At 40.2% G+C, this 13,572-nt stretch overlaps 1 protein-coding gene across 1 annotated transcript in view; it reads right to left on the bottom strand.

Annotated features, from left to right (window-relative positions):
• Positions 1 to 13,572, bottom strand: part of HELZ2 (helicase with zinc finger 2) — a 50,026-nt gene that overhangs the window by 11,991 nt on the left and 24,463 nt on the right. The window contains exons 16-23 of the mRNA XM_032949776.2: positions 11,868 to 13,264; positions 10,672 to 10,960; positions 8,296 to 9,161; positions 6,885 to 7,109; positions 5,765 to 6,034; positions 2,270 to 2,511; positions 1,543 to 1,625; positions 1,151 to 1,276 (exon numbers count right to left, since the gene is read on the bottom strand). Of these exons, the coding sequence (XP_032805667.2) occupies positions 1,151 to 1,276; positions 1,543 to 1,625; positions 2,270 to 2,511; positions 5,765 to 6,034; positions 6,885 to 7,109; positions 8,296 to 9,161; positions 10,672 to 10,960; positions 11,868 to 13,264 (3,498 nt within the window). The remainder of the gene's footprint in view (positions 1 to 1,150; positions 1,277 to 1,542; positions 1,626 to 2,269; positions 2,512 to 5,764; positions 6,035 to 6,884; positions 7,110 to 8,295; positions 9,162 to 10,671; positions 10,961 to 11,867; positions 13,265 to 13,572) is intronic.

Below are 13,572 nucleotides of genomic sequence, written 5' to 3'. Positions count from 1 at the left end.
AGAATTTGAGTACGACGTTTCGCCAAGACTAATGAGAGAATCCATCGAAATTGAGAGAAATACCAATAATTTTAACCGCTCTGATAGCTACAGACTTAGCGCAGCTTGGAAGCGTATTATTAAGTAATACACAATACATATTAGAATTCCTTAATGAGGAATCACAGACTAATTAACTGATTACTAATCTATTATATAATTACAATACCTCTGCCTCTGATCTCGAAACCTGATGGGGTTCAACAACAATGACGTCGTCCTGCTGCACTATTTAAGACCGGAAGCAGGTGGATGGCTTCACTATTCTGGAAAATTGCCCGAAGATGCTGAATGTAATTACCAGCGAAACGTCTTACTCAAATTTTAAATGTTGTGGATTCACTCTTCAAACACATCGGTGGGCTAAATAAGTAACTAATTGGCGTTTTGTTAACGTGACACATTTTCACTGATTGGCCGTGTCTGGTGGTGGAGGGTTGCAACATTTATAATAACGAGATCTAACCCAAAAACCTTTAAATTTTGACTTAAAGCTTTCGTGACTGCAGGGATTCATATTCTTGGTTCTTTCGGTAAAGTCACGTAGAAGGGAAACAATAAAATAATAAAAATATAAAACAATAAAATTCTCACGACGTTTCGAATGCAACACAAGCAATCATCATCATAAGGTGTGAAAACCTGTATTATGAAAAACAAATACACCTGTGTGAATTTGCATAAAATACTTCAAGTGAAACATCATTGACACGGTTGTGAATAGGAGCTAAGGGAATGTTGTACTTTAATAGTTCTATACTCCCAGCCCCTTTACTCGTGAGTGAAATAAAGTCCTCTCGAAAACAAGTACTCAAATATTACAAGCATCGATTGATTTTTTTAAATCCTAACTTTCCCATTATACTCTTTGTTTCTTTCGGTAAGGTCACGTAGGTAAAAAAATAATAATAATATTTCTACCTATGTGACTTTACCGAAAAACCCAAAGAGTATGGATTCCTGCAGTCACGAAAGCTTCAAATCAAGATTCCTTATTACAATTGGATAGGAGTGCATATAATTGAATACTGGTCCCACGACTTTTAATTTAACTTAAAAATCCACCCAAAATCCACAAACACATTTGTGTCAATACATATTCACTACGAACCTGGAGGGCCTTGGATGACCGTGAATGCAGACGTGAGAGATTGTTTTATAACCGTCGTCTGCATGATATTTAGTTGAAAGCCTGGAATGTTGAAGTCTTTTTTCTCTGTAACTCGATGTCGGTGTTCTAGGAAAGTTAAAGAGAATTGCACATTTAGTAAGGCTTTGAGCTATGATTGTGCACTTTCTGAGCTCTTGAAGGCATAAATAACGACTCTTTGGGCAGTATAGACATATAATGAAGTGGTCGTATATTATAAACGGATGTGCGAGAACTTTTCAGCAAGAAAGTTACATGGAAAATAGAATAAAGTTTTAAAATGTACATAGAAACACGCTGCAGTCCAGTCACAAAAAAAGATGTGAAGAATGTGTACGTTTTGGTAAACCTACTTCGAGCTATATCATCATAGCCAAGGGCAATATCCTTAGCAAGGGGAGCGTCATACAGCGCTTGAATTGCCTTCTCTTTCCGCCTGGTGTAGAGAAGACAAACTAATATCAACTTAAGGTACCAATATTCTTTCATTCTAGTATGCAGTATTTCTATTTGTATATCCACATAATAATCTAAGTTTATTGTGACCATTAAACAAAATTCACTTGTCATAGAATAAACGTAAAGTAATATAACTCAGTTTAACACGTAGGCTTTCGCGACCAATATCATCCATAATATAGTTTTTTTTGGGTTAGATCGCATAAATATATAATTGTGTCGTTAAAACCACCACCACCCGACACAGCCAATTAGTCAGTTTGTCACATAAACAGAACATGCCAATTCGTCACTAGTACAGCACACCGGTGTGTTGGAGAGCCAAGCCACAACATTTACAATCTGAGTACGACGTTTCACCAGTAATTATGATGAAGCTAGTTGTAATTCCTGGTGAAACGTCGTACTCAGATTGTAAATGTTGTGGCTTGGCTCTCTAACACACCGGTGTAACGAATTGGCATGTTCTGTTTACGTGACAACAATTACTAATTGGCTGTGTTGGGTGGTGGCAGGTTTAATGACACATTTATATATTAACATGCTCTAACCCAAAAAAACTCTTTCAATTGCAACCTATGGACATTTTAAATACACATTGTTTGTGAAAGTTATACGTACACATCCGTGATGGATTTGGGAATAAGTTCAATAATGTAAGGCTGATACTTGTTGCAAATCTCCTTCGGAATCTCCTGCATAGACCTTGTGCATTCCACAAACTTCACCTTCACCTCAGTATCATCCATGTTTTTACATGTCTCATCATGATTGACTTTGGGAATGTGTACTTCTGTCGTTTTTGCATGACAAACCCAGGTGTACCAGTCACTGTCTATGGTGAGTTTCTGACCTTGAGCACCCTGAAGAAAGATTTAAACACAATTCTGCACGTCATCAATTAAAATCTCCAACAATATAGATTTATAAAAATGTAAATGGAACAGCATATCAAGATGCCATACAAAATAAATGAAAGAAGCATCATGGTGGAAAAAAACTGACCATAGATTTTAAATAAAAGGATTGGTCGTAGGCAAATGAGAAAATTTAATGTCATGACCCTGAACTTGAACAGAAGAAACTACTGTGCAGGTAGCCATATTGTGGTGACAGCAGAAGTAATATCCCACTCAGAAAAAGTTAACTCGGCTTCACTAAAAGGCCTTCGTATAGAGCATTGAAGGAGTGTAATTTAGGTGAACAGAAAGAGGTGGAGAGATGGGTCTATGGAGGATCCTGAAGTCACTGAGGATGGGCTTTGAGTTAGTTGATCGCAGATTGGATCAATAACTAGTAGATATGTCAAAGTATTGGGTTATGTGGTCAAATTTACCGGTGCGGGTGAGGGATCCGATCGTGATATTTTCGCACCTAATGATTGGAGGGGACACATTTGGAGAACGTATTGGAGAGAGTGGCAGCAGTCGAGTTATGAGGTGATGAAAACATGCACAAGGATTTCAGCAGCAGCTGGGGCAGGGAAGCGTTGGATGAAGGAAATGTCGCACAGGTGGCGGTGGGAGGTCCTGCCGAGCTGAGATGTATGGGAAGAGAATAATAACTCGAAATTAATATTTATCTTGATTAAAAAAACAAGATTAGAACACATCAAAGTAGGATGTGATCATGGTTTGTTTGTGGCAAAGGAAATGTACAGTGAGGGAAAAAAGTAATTGATCCCCTGCTGATTTTGTACGTTTGCCCACTGACAAAGAAATGATCAGTCTATAATTTTAATGGTAGGTTTATTTGAACAGTGAGAGACAGAATAACAACAAAAAAATCCAGAAAAACGCGTGTCAAAAATGTTATAAATTGATTTGCATTTTAATGAGGGAAATAAGTATTTGACCCCTCTGCAAAACATGACTTAGTACTTGGTGGCAAAACCCTTGTTGGCAATCACAGAGGTCAGACGTTTCTTGTAGTTGGCCACCAGGTTTGCACACATCTCAGGAGGGATTTTGTCCCACTCCTCTTTGCAGATCTTCTTCAAGTTATTAAGGTTTCGAGGCTGACGTTTGGCAACTCGAACCTTCAGCTCTCTCCACAGATTTTCTATGGGATTAAGGTCTGGAGACTGGCTAGGCCACTCCAGGACCTTAATGTGCTTCTTCTTGAGCCACTCCTTTGTTGCCTTGGCCGTGAGCTTTGGGTCATTGTCATGCTGGAATACCCATCCACGACCCATTTTCAATACCCTGACTGAGGGAAGGAGGTTCTCACCCAAGATTTTACGGTATATGGCTCCGTCCATCGTCCCTTTGATGCAGTGAAGTTGTCCTGTCCCCTTAGCAGAAAAACACCCCCAAAGCATAATGTTTCCACCTCCATGTTTGACGGTGGGGATGGTGTTCTTGGGGTTATAGGCAGCATTCCTCCTCCTCCAAACACGGCGAGTTGAGTTGATGCCAAAGAGCTCCATTTTGGTCTCATCTGACCACAACACTTTCACCCAGTTGTCCTCTGAATCATTCAGATGTTAATTGGCAAACTTCAGACGGGCATGTATATGTGCTTTCTTAAGCAGGGGGACCTTGCGGGCGCTGCAGGATTTCAGTCCTTCACGGCGTAGTGTGTTATCAATTGTTTTCTTGGTGACTATGGTCCCAGCTGCCTTGAGATCATTGACAAGATCCTCCCGTGTAGTTCTGGGCTGATTCCTCACCGTTCTCATGATAATTGCAACTCCACGAGGTGAGATCTTGCATGGAGCCCCAGGCCAAGGGAGATTGACAGTTCTTTTGTGTTTCTTCCATTAGCAAATAATCGCACCAACTGTTGTCACCTTCTCATCAAGCTACTTGGCAATGGTCTTGTAGCTCATTCCAGCCTTGTGTAGGTCTACAATCTAGTCCCTGACATCCTTGGAGAGCTCTTTGGTCTTGGCCATGGTGGAGAGTTTGGAATCTGATTGATTGATTGCTTCTGTGGACAGGTGTCTTTTATACAGGTAACAAGCTGAGATTAGGAGTACTCCCTTTAAGAGTGTGCTCCTAATCTCAGCTCGTTACCTGTATAAAAGACACCTGGGAGCCAGAAATCTTTCTGATTGAGAGGGGGTCAAATACTTATTTCCCTCATTACAATGCAAATCAATTTATAACATTTTTGACATGCGTTTTTCCGGATTTTGTTGTTGTTATTCTGTCTCACTGTTCAAATAAACCTACCATTAAAATTATAGACTGATCATTTCTTTGTCAGTGGGCAAATGTACAAAATCAGCAGGGGATCAAATACTTTTTTCCCTCACTGTAGAACTGAGTGTCAGCAGCATGGAAGTGAGAATTGACATGAGAGCCGGAGACTATTTTTCCAAGGGGAGGAGATATATTGAGGAAAGGGTAATGAATGGTACCATCTGGGGTGTCATAGCACAGAGGTTTCTAACAGGAGTCAATCCTGGCATGGATATAGAGTAGAAGTGGTTTGAGAGGTAAGAATTGGAATAAGGGAAGTGTGTTGGAAATGCGTATGTGGTTGTCACGATATTTAATGAGGATGGAGTGGTCAATGAAAAGAGCATCGGGGAACTCTAAGAATACTAGGAAGTCAGAGGAATCCACAGTCTTAGGAGAGAAGGTAATTCAGTAGACAGGAGAGCAGTGTGGAAACCAGTTTAATTTCGACCATGGAGGGAAATGTGATTGGACAGATGACCCTTTGGAAAGGGATGTTTGAGATATAATCTATATGTTTTCAGGATGGCAGAAACAGCTGTAGTCTCAAGAGCTCCAGGAACGGTACTGTAAGAGATGAAGGCATTTACCAAGCCAGTAATACAGGATGCCAGAATGGATAGGCAATGGTGGATGAGTTTTATGGGCAGAGTATTGAGAGTGAAATACTTTATTTAAAGTTGGAGATAATTGTCATAGTAGTAATGGAATAGATAATTTTAATAAAGCTTTCAAGACTCTTAATTAGAAATAAAAATACAACCCTTTTTGAAGTGAAAATAATGTGAAAGTATAAATAAGCTAAACTCGATTAATTACATCCGATCACACAATTTATAAAAAGGAATATACTGTGAAAACATTTCACGGAACAATATAGTTGGTGTAATATCTGCACAGATAGATTATAATGCATATGTATGACACTGACCTTGGTGGGGTTGATCTTGCAACGAATGCAAAGATAACAGTGTCTGAAATCACACTTTATGAAGTTCTTATCCAAGAAAACTTTTTTGAGAACAAACATTCCTTTCAGTTTGTCTTTGTTCATTGTTGGAATCCCTCCCTTTGAATGGTCTCTCTCGTCATTGCTACTCCATAGGATCTTCATGCCACATAGCATTATAGAACTGTGTTCATTCACTGCTACTGTGACTGATTCCATTGCAGACAATGGTGCCCATACTTCTTGATAGCTCTGAAAATATAAAATAGCTGTGTTTATTCAAACAACGATCTTCATTTTCAAATGCTTTCCAACTGAGTCATGTATGCATTAGCTCTGTCGATTTATCCTCTGTCCATCAGTCCATGATGGTGGGCGAGGGGGTGGCCATGATAGCTCTTAGAAAGGTGATTCAAAATGAATTAAACTTTACTATAAAGTTGCGTTGCTATTAGAGACCTGGGCAAATTGAAATTAAAAGGGCTGCATTTAAAACGTGCATGAGTGCAGTGTGTGACAGAATAACAACCAAAGGAATAAAACAAGTTCTAGTGGATGTCAACTGTGCAGATGGTGGGGGTGTGAGGTTAACTCAGGTGCAGGAGTGAAATAGATTATCGAAAGATGATGACTGATGATGACGTTAAAATATTCTGTTATTCATAAAGACTTTACAGTCAATTCTAGATTTAAAGCTTTCGTGACTGCAAGTCACTTCCAAGAGCTCGGAACTAAAGCCATGCACACATGACCAAATGTGACTCCCTGTGCAGTTTTGAAAAGTGTTTTGATGGAAACGTCATCTTTAGCTTATTCGAATTAGCTTATGTGAATGTGAGGCAACTTCATAGGTAAGGTATTTGTTTAGGGCACGTGACATGGGGAGCCGATCACAAGAAGTTTAACACCTCGGAAAGAGGCAGATTTTTGACAATACAAATTCTCATGTTCTCTTCACGCATGTGAAATCATGTAGTGATACTAACTTATCTGCATCATACTCGAGTAGTTTAATTTCCTCGTGTTCTACACATGAGGAAACGTCCTCATCCATTTGTAACGGGGAACAACTCTTCATATGTACACACAGCTTTGATCCTACCTTGACATTTTTGTAGCGGTCTCTGGTTTGGAATTCAGCGTGGCATTTGTACGTGGACACAGGGTCTTCCGCATGTTCTAGGCAGATATCTGGTATGGCCTCATTGAGAGAGAGCAGCTGCACCGTAGGGGACAGGAATGTGCGTTGCACCCTTACTCCCAGCTGCACCCTGACGGGAGTACCGGTCTTCAGAACAACGTCCCCGATGTTGAAATGCTCTTTCATCTTCAGGAGAATACCATAAGAGCTTTATGAGAAACATCGCACGAAGTTCATCGAAATGCTAACAAGGTGGTGTCTGTTTGTTAATTAGCAGCCTCTGTTGCAGTGGTTCCCAACTTTTCTAAACCAGCAGACATTTGCACAACCCTCAACATTATTTTCATGGACCATCGTTAATTTAATACGAGAAATTTGGGATGTGTTTCAGACAGTCCTTCCAACTCTACTCCAAACCTAAAAAATATACACCTATATCACTTTTCACAATTCACAAAAAGGAATAAAGACCATACAAATGAAAACGATTGAATAATGACAAAAATATATTAATAGTTTAACCATTATGTTGGGTGGAAGAAGGGTGTGAAATTTAGTATTTAGTCCTGTTGATACCGTGTATCATCTACGTCTAGGAATGAAGCACGAAAAGAATGTGAAGCTACTTCATAACACAATACATCTGCGTCATTAACGAGGGCATTGTGTGTACCTCGTACATTTACACTGACGACAAAGGTAGAAAAAGTATTGGTCTGTATTTTGAATAAGAGGGTTGTTCAAGTAATTCCTGGACTTTTGCTCACAGAAAGCGTTTGTTTAGTCCCTCTGAAGGAGCGCTTTGGTGAACAAAAAATTCCGAGCAGATGACAAAGTGAAGACGTGTGCCGAAATGGTTCAAGCAGAGAGGCATTTCGACATTGAGGCATCGATGGGAGACGTGCTATGCAGTGTAGACTTGGGGCAAAGGTGAGCTGTCATGATCCTGGAATTAAAACTCTGGTTTGCATGTAAAAGTCTAGGAATAACTGAACCACCTTCCTACCAACATTCTATTCAACTAAACTTTTTTTTCTATTTTACCAGATAAGGCCCACTGAGCAATGTAGCTTTTTTTTAGAAGCGACTTAGCCACAAATGATAGCTCAACGAGCGGCTTATGTGAAAATGTCTCACAGCGAAATACTCTTAAATGCAAGTTCATCCTAAACGTGGAGGGAAAAACTGGGGGACCCAGAGAAAAATCCACGCAACTATGGGGGAGAACGTGCAAACTCGAAATATACAGCAGGCACCAGGGTCGGGATCGAACCCACAACCTCCTGTATACCCAGCGAGGTAGTTAACATCTTTCTACCATGGCACATTCAATTATATATAACCAACTGTTGTGGTACTGAATAGTACTTACGTAATCCTTGTCTTTTAATGGAGTTGTGCTGCTTTTACTTGCACCAATTTTATCCATGTACTCGTCCTCTTCCTGGATAAGCCTGCTTGCCTCTTCAAAATTGTTTTTCTTAGCAGCCAACAGAACTTTTTCCCAAGATTCTAACCTAACGTTACAAACTTCTGTCGAGGAATGCTTTGGCATTGGGGGAATTTGGTTGGCATCTGATTTTACTGAGTACATGCGGATTCTCCACTGGACGCTGACATTTTTCCTTCCATTTTCATCTTTGTCAAACACAGGCTGTGTGGCCAGCTGTAGAGACTGAAAATTTACATTGTAATAATCAGGCAAGTTAATCCTATCGAGTGGAAATACCAAATCAAAGTTCTTGCTTTGCTCATCAATTGAGGAAATCAGTGCCAGCTTTTGCGACCCTCGAATTGAAAGTTTTTCAGAGAACTTTAATTTGGTGGTCAATTTTTCTAAGTCTGCAGCTCCCTTCTTCAGGTCGTTGAAGTTACGACAGAGGATTTCCATTTCGTCAGGCGTATAGGCTGGTCTTTCATGCATTGATATGGCTGCCAAGAGCCTCTGCACCACCACGTCAATGTAGCGTCGAATGGGCGATGTTGATTTTGTGTAAAAAGGCAGACGTAAGCTGTAGTGGCCCATATCCGTCGATGGTGCAGAAGAGCAGATATACATTGAGCGAAACTGAATTTTACGGAATTCCTTCACTGCAGCCACCAAAAAAGGATGCATGTCATCCAAGGCAATTAGTGTAAATAGCCTGAAGGAATCCTTATCCTGTATTGCTTTCTTCATCTTCTCCCAAATAAACTGCATGAACTCCAGATGACTTGGTGTCTTCAGATTTCCAATAGCTTTAAAAACACATTTTTATTTTATTGAATGTTAGTAACACATCATATCAGATACGTTTCAAAACTTTCCCAAAGGCTCAATACTTTGGCTTTTCCTGATTCCAATATATATACAGATAGTCCCCGAGTTACAAATGGTCCGACTTACGATATTTCGACCTTACGATGGCGATAGCGATACGACAAAATTGTAAAATATTTTACATTTCGCGCGGCAGGCAAACGCAGCAGCGTACGAGGAACGATGCTGTACGTTGGGACACTGCCGGGAATTACGCATCTCCCGCCTTGTGTGGTCATGTCTCACTCTCACCAGCGGTCGACGGAGTTAAGTTGTCTCGGTGTTAGCGCGTGTATTTTTTTCTCCTGGGAAGGCTAGACCATCTTCGACTTACGATATTTTTGACTTACGATGGGGTCGTCGTAACGCATCTCCATCGTAAGTCGGGGACTACCTGTACAGGTATAATATTTTATCAATATTTTTCTTGGACCCCTTCTAATCACCTTATCATTGTCACATTTATGTCAATTATTATGATGTGATGCACACATTGGCTTCAATTATAATACTTAAAAGTGTATCAATCTTCGTGAGCTTTACAGCCACTTCAGTTGAATTACACCCAACACCGCTGCCACCATATACAACTAGCTTTGTGACAAAGTGCGCATCTGGGTTCTACAGAAGTAGAAAATGCCACCTTCGGCCTTACTTATTCTGACTTTAATACCTTGCTACCGTCCTCAGGGGAATTGAGACAACAATGTGTTTACCCACCAGCCTTTTGAAAGGCATTTTTCCAATCATTGTGAGCCAAGAGTATAAATTTGATGGGCTAAACCTTTGTGAAATGAAGCACAGGGGAGCCAAGATTGATTAGGAGGCAAGTTTTCATTGTGGGCACTTTCTATTTCACTTAAAATTGTATTATGTTTTAAATGTTATTATATTCCAGTAGAAGCCCGGTAGAGAGCACAAACCGTCACGTAGTAACTACATTCAGTAATTACTATTAATTTTCTCACATATCTAATGGGTGTATTATTTTGTTTACAGAATTGAAATTTTTTGTTCCTGTATTTTTTACCCAGCTTTTCCTTAGAATTATCAGTGGGCTCTTAACTGGATTTAAAGTTCATCCTTCTCTAAAATTGTATCTTTGATTGTCCATTGCACACATTCACCATTATCTTTAAAATAGGTTTCTATATTCGATGGTAAATGTTATTGAAGCCTTATACCCTAGCATAAGTAAAGATTGTCACGTGCATTTTCTGAGACCTACTGTGTAATTTGGTCCAAATTGGGCTTCAACAACACAATTATGCAATACCGTATTTACCGTATTATCTCATTAAACAAAGCTTTACTACTGCAAATGTGCTTCGATGTTGTAGTAGCTTGACACCTTTCCTATTAAGTCTATTACGTTTACAGTGTTATAATTTGAATTGCTGCAGACGTTCACGTCATACTGCTTCACCAGAGGCAGGGTCATTCAGGTACCTTTTGTTGGCATTGGAGAGAGGATGGAGGTGAGGCTCAGCGAGAAAGGGATGACCGATTTGTACTCTTCCAAGTAGTTATTAATCTCATCTGAATCCGGTCGAAGCTGGTGGCACAATGGAGTAATGTCGGCGGTGGCTTTATTCTCCAACAACCTCTTCGCCACCAAGTGGTTGGTTGTGATCGCGAACTCCTCAACCATGATGTGTCCCCGGCACCCGTCAATGGGTCTATTTTCTTCCGGCTGAATGTACAGGGCGCCGGCATGCAGTCGCTCCTGACGCAGCATCTTGATCACGTACAAATGGCCAAACAAGCACACAGAAATGCAAGGTGCGAATAAAATGTAGACGTAATTAACCAATTTATAAACTTGTTCACAAAATGGAATACAAACTCATTATGCAGTGTTGCTGAGCACGATGGGTGTATAAGTATAGACGAGCAGAACTCTGTGTAGTGTCTTTACGTAAATAAATCGTGTTCTAGTACATTGGCAGATTGTCTTTCTCGACCAATATTATCCAGCAGCATTTGTTTAAGCAAGCAAACACCGGACCGGTTTAATTCTCCTGGGTCTCATCAGTAAGTCATGCTTGTTCAACACGTGCTGCCAAGTTACCAGCGTTAATCCACATAAGCGATGGAGGCTTGTTCAACTCAAAAGCAATATTGGTATAGAAACATATGTGCTGTGGATATTCATGGGTAAATTAATTTATAAGCAGAGTTCCATTGTGTCCCCACATATAAATATTTGTACTGTATCGCATATTTCCTGTAAAACATACAGTATAAAGTATTAATGTTTGTGTATATGTTTTAAATAAATAAAAACATCTATTTTCTACCAGACAAGCAGCCAGCCTCTGATACCCTGTGTTTGACATCATGGCTTATTTACAGAACCGTTATTACTCTCTGGTTCTTTAGGTAAAGTCACGTAGATAGAAAACAAACTTTACCGAAATAACCAGAGAGTATGGATTCCTGCAGTCACGAAAGCTTCAAAGCAAGATAGAACCATTATTAGTTTGTTTCACTAGCGTGTCTCAGGTAGCCGTAACATTTGCCCAGTGTGTGCATAGCATAACTTGGCTATGAGAAAATAAACACTTTTCTCATTATGTGCAAAAATTACGTTTAACAGGTAATAATTGACATTAAATTGGGATACCTGCACTGATTAATCTTACCCGTGAAAAGAAAAAGGCTACTGCGATGTAGTCCTCTGATGACTTTATCTTCAGGGGCATTTCTCCGTAGCGACTGATGATCGTTTCGGCCTCGTCGTATGTAAGCTGCCATTTCGACCGGATGACTGTTTGTTCAAAGGACGTTTCAAGTTGCTCAGTGGTGCTGGAATCCTTTTTAAATGTGAAGAAAAGTGAGAAGGCTGAACGATCTTGACCGGGGAGGAGACTGCAAGCTTCACACAGGCCTTCGGGCAGCATATGGAAGGTTCTTTTACCATCCTCATAGTATGTGTTTCCCTGCTCCTGGGCACATGTATCTTCATCACTGTCCTTCCTTACCAACTGCACTACATCTGCAATGTGCACTCCAATTTTGAAACACGTTCCAAGGTCTTCAACACTAATTGCATCATCCAGATCTCTGGCTCCTGGCGGGTCCACAGTGAATGTGAATATTTTGCGGCAATCTTTGCCATTATTATTTGCATGATCTTGTTCATATTCCCACGTATTCATGGAATGAATGTGATGTGCATTCTTTAAAAAACTATTTTCTTTAAACATCTCAAGTTGACCACGAACGTCTTTTGGCTCAGGCAGGACATCAACCACTATACCAAGTGGGTAAGGCAAATTCCTATGCCATTTCTTGATTTTTACCAGAAAAAGCTTGCTGCTCCTGTTTTGATCCTTTAAATGTTCATGAAAGTACCACCTTCCATCAGGACACTTTTTTCTCACGGCGACCTTATTCCGATTCGGGCTATGCCTTCTGTCGATAGGTGGGTTATAAATCTTGGGCATGCATTTGTCAATGGGGATCATAATGTTGGCATCATAGAGATCTACACCACACACAACACTATCGTGACGCTCAACGTCCTGATTAAGTACCCCAACCACGCGGCCACTGTAATTGGTGTTTTTTTCACCAACATTGGCAGCTTTTTGACCTTGCTTTTTAGCATTTTTACTCAAAATTTCAATGACAACCTCATCTCCTGAAAATGAACAGCCAATGCTTTCCCTCGATTTAAGATATATTGGAGGAATACTTCGGTCTTTTGGAATTCCGTAGCCACTCCGAAAAGATTGTATCACTATCTCACAGTGCTTGTAAACATGTGGCTGTGTTGTCAGTAGCTCCTGAAGTGTGTCTTTTGAATGATTTATAAACTTTTTTTGGATGTTTTTGTTACCAGATGTTATTTCTGGATTGGCCGGAGTTGTTGGGGGTGGCGATGAATTGGCTTCTTCTGAGTTTTTCTCAGAAATTGTCGTGTAGCCTTCTTTTGTTGTCAGGATATAGACAGCTTTGCTTTCATACAGCAACTCGGAGAGAATTGGGTCATTTAAAGCATCACTTTCACCATTGTCACCTGAGGCCCAGGACTCCTCTGTGTGGAAAAAGGCAAAATATAACGCTGTAAAATGTGATAAGATACTCTCTCTTAATACACACAGTATATGAACCAAGTGAAAATAATGAGAGCCAAGGTGTAGCCCTGCAATTGCTTGCTCACACCACTGCTGGTAGAAGAGTCCCCACTAGCAGGAGCCCTAGAGAGCCCCTTTAGAGGGTATTACATCTTGATACAGGTGGGAGAACCCACACTTTGGGATTTTTTACACCCCACTGGGATTTTTTAACACAGCGTTGGTGTACGGTGCTTTTTTTCAGGAATATTTTGCTGTTTTTTTTTCA

This window comes from Petromyzon marinus, chromosome 8 (genome assembly GCF_048934315.1).
Source record: "Petromyzon marinus isolate PM22_M1 ecotype Great Lakes invasive population chromosome 8, UKy_Petmar_22M1.pri1.0, whole genome shotgun sequence".
In the NCBI taxonomy this organism is placed as follows: domain Eukaryota; kingdom Metazoa; phylum Chordata; class Hyperoartia; order Petromyzontiformes; family Petromyzontidae; genus Petromyzon; species Petromyzon marinus.
The sequence above is the reverse complement of the archived record's forward strand: the minus strand, read 5'-3'. Positions and strand labels throughout refer to the sequence as shown.